The 2,491-nt window shown below is 53.6% G+C and overlaps 1 protein-coding gene across 3 annotated transcripts in view; it reads left to right on the top strand.

Moving 5' to 3' along the window:
• Positions 1-1,805: 1,805 nt before the first annotated feature.
• LOC113206347 (uncharacterized) overlaps positions 1,806-2,491 on the top strand; it is an 11,286-nt gene continuing 10,600 nt past the window's right edge. Inside the window, exon 1 of one of the 3 annotated variants that reach the window (XM_052265381.1) lies at positions 1,806-1,978. Coding sequence is in view for 1 of the 3 variants with exons in the window: in XM_052265377.1 (XP_052121337.1) it covers positions 2,074-2,078 (5 nt within the window). In the remaining 2 variants the exon portion in view is untranslated. The other 2 variants (XM_052265380.1, XM_052265377.1) reach the window with 2 other exon arrangements.

Here is a 2,491-nt window from a genome sequence, read left to right as displayed (position 1 = left end):
GCGCTGAGGATTTTTCTTTTCTTTTTTGTGTGTAATAACATGGAAATCGATCACCGTGGTTGTTAATAAAATATGCACATTTTTCTTCGAACATCGATGTATCTTTTTTTTGCCTTACTGGAGAAGTTTTGGAGACTATAGACCCAAGCTAAATTGTTGACATTGCAACAATTCTGCGCTACATACCAGGTGGCTGATTAACCCCGCGCACTTCTAGTTAGACTGTACCGCACGCACGAGTGCGGGCGGGTTGCCTACTCGCCCGGCCCGTAAGGCGCCGTGGACAGGGGCAGATGGACTCGTCCCGACGCGGTCGGACCAGAGATAACTAGGGATTCTGATCAGAGATTCTGTTCTTTCTGCGATCGGACCGCGGCCTCGGACTGGCGACGCTGGCGACGAGGGTCGTCCATTTCCTCGACGGCAGGGATTCGTTGTGCCTCTCTGGCCGTACGCCTTGTGCCCGCTCTTCTCCCACTGGTCGTGGTCAAATATAACCGGAAACCTTAAGTGTGTGAATTTCGCACACTTGTAGGTGTGTGAACTCCATTCGTACACTTGGATTTCAAAGGAAAAGTCATACCTTTTGTCCCAAACGTGTACAAATGGGCATTCACACACCTACAAAGTGTGCCACATTCACACACTTGTGTGATTCCAGTCCAGAGTGTAATCGCGTCGTTCGGGGTTTTCATCCATTTGTTGTCATACATAGGCTATAGTTCACTTGAATCGCTACGCCGGAAGTAAGGTTTGGTGCGCCAAAACGGAACCATATTGGGGTTGCCTATTCGTACGGGGCCAGAAGACGCCGCCATGGCTACAGCGACGATAGCCAAACCCGTTCGCACGCGTGCATGTTGGCTGGTAAAACGCGTTTGCTCTGACGGGGCACGACGACCACAGGAAACCGCCTGTCGTAAGTCCTTGCTTCAGTTGAATCGCACTCAGGTGCCGCGCATCCTTGCTCATCCTTCCCCGAGGTAAGGAGAGGGAACATTGGGCGTCAAACGTTTATCTCGCTCAAGGCCTCGAGGCCCCCCGTCGTAGGGACAGCAGAATTGCAGCTCGACGGACAGAGCCCAAAAGTGCAAGCTGGCGGAATGTAGAGACGCGGCTGCGTGGCTGTACGCGTCGGCTCCGCCGAGTAGACACTCGCGGCGCAGCCAGCAGCCAGGGCGATTGGGAAGGACTCACATGCCGGTAAAGTAATTATAGTAATGTGGAAACCCCACAAGTAAGGCATCCAGTGACATGTACCAGGTGGCTGACTCACGCCGCGCACGTTCGCATGCACGCGCATCACGCGTGTGGGCGGGTTGCCTACTCGCGCGGGACCATAAGGAGCCGAGCGAGCCTATAGGCAAACCCGCCCGCACCCGTGCATGCGGAACAGTATAACTACGAACGTGCGCGGCTTGAATGAGCCACCCGACACAGCAGGTCAGACTAGGGGACGGCAAGGGTGTAATAACCAATAAACCGTTAGTAACCGAATACCTAGACTAGAGTATGCAATGAGCAATCCTGTCCCAGCCCCAAACCAGCAACTTTACCACTGAAACGCCCCGACTTAGCTAGCTACTCTGGGTGGGCCGCCATCGTCACAGGTCCTAGGCGGGTGAGCCAGCCGAGAGCTCAAGTGGAAACGCCAGCGCCTTTTCGGCGCTAAATTTTGCGCATCTCTTGAAGAACAAAAGGAATCAAAAAGCGCGACCGAAAGGCACTGGAGAGACCCTCCTTGTCGCGCGTGTCGTCGGATCGCCCAGCTCCATAACCTGTGGTCCAGGATGACGTCACGACAGTTGTATTCGCTTCTCCGCCCAGCCGGAGCCCGTACCGGAGCAGTCTAGCCAGCCGGCTCACCACTCAGCCCTCATCTTTACCTTGCCTCCGACGCGGGATTCTCCGGTCAGCGGCTGCGTGGAGTAGCGAGGTGACTCTATCGACTTGGTAGTCCAGGAAACAACCTGTTACCGTGAGTACGACTAGACGCCCTTCTTCTCAATACAAGCTGTGGGCGATTAAAGTGAACGGTATCAGTTTGGAAGCAGCGTGGCTGTAGGAGCACAGATGAGGTTAGGAAACCCCGCCGCCTGTTTAGATCACTCAGAGCGAAACCGTGTCTTGTCCACGGAGGAACGCGTTTGTTCTCCGAACAACGACGTCGTTCCCTCGACTAAATGTCGGTTTTTGAAACTTAAACCAGTTAGTTTATTCGGAAATCAAAACTAAAACTTGGTTGGGGGGGGGCTGTTTTGTTTCCGAGCATATATGCTAGAGTGGCGGAGCGTAGTGGGAAACAAAACAAAGTACCATAACCTCCAATAAAATCTTTAAATCGCGTTTTCTACTTTCTGGCCGTAATCCACCCGCAGGGTGTCCTATCCGCTAAATGCTGTGTACACGCAGAGGGCGGGCGCTTGTCGGAGATGCGTCCTCGTTGAGCCATGGTTTCTGATAACACCGTGGTCTGCTTCAGGTCAGGTCC

This window comes from Frankliniella occidentalis, unplaced genomic scaffold (assembly GCF_000697945.3).
Source record: "Frankliniella occidentalis isolate FOCC.00 unplaced genomic scaffold, Focc_3.1 Scaffold26, whole genome shotgun sequence".
NCBI classification, from domain to species: domain Eukaryota; kingdom Metazoa; phylum Arthropoda; class Insecta; order Thysanoptera; family Thripidae; genus Frankliniella; species Frankliniella occidentalis.
This window is presented reverse-complemented; position numbering and strand designations above follow the sequence as displayed.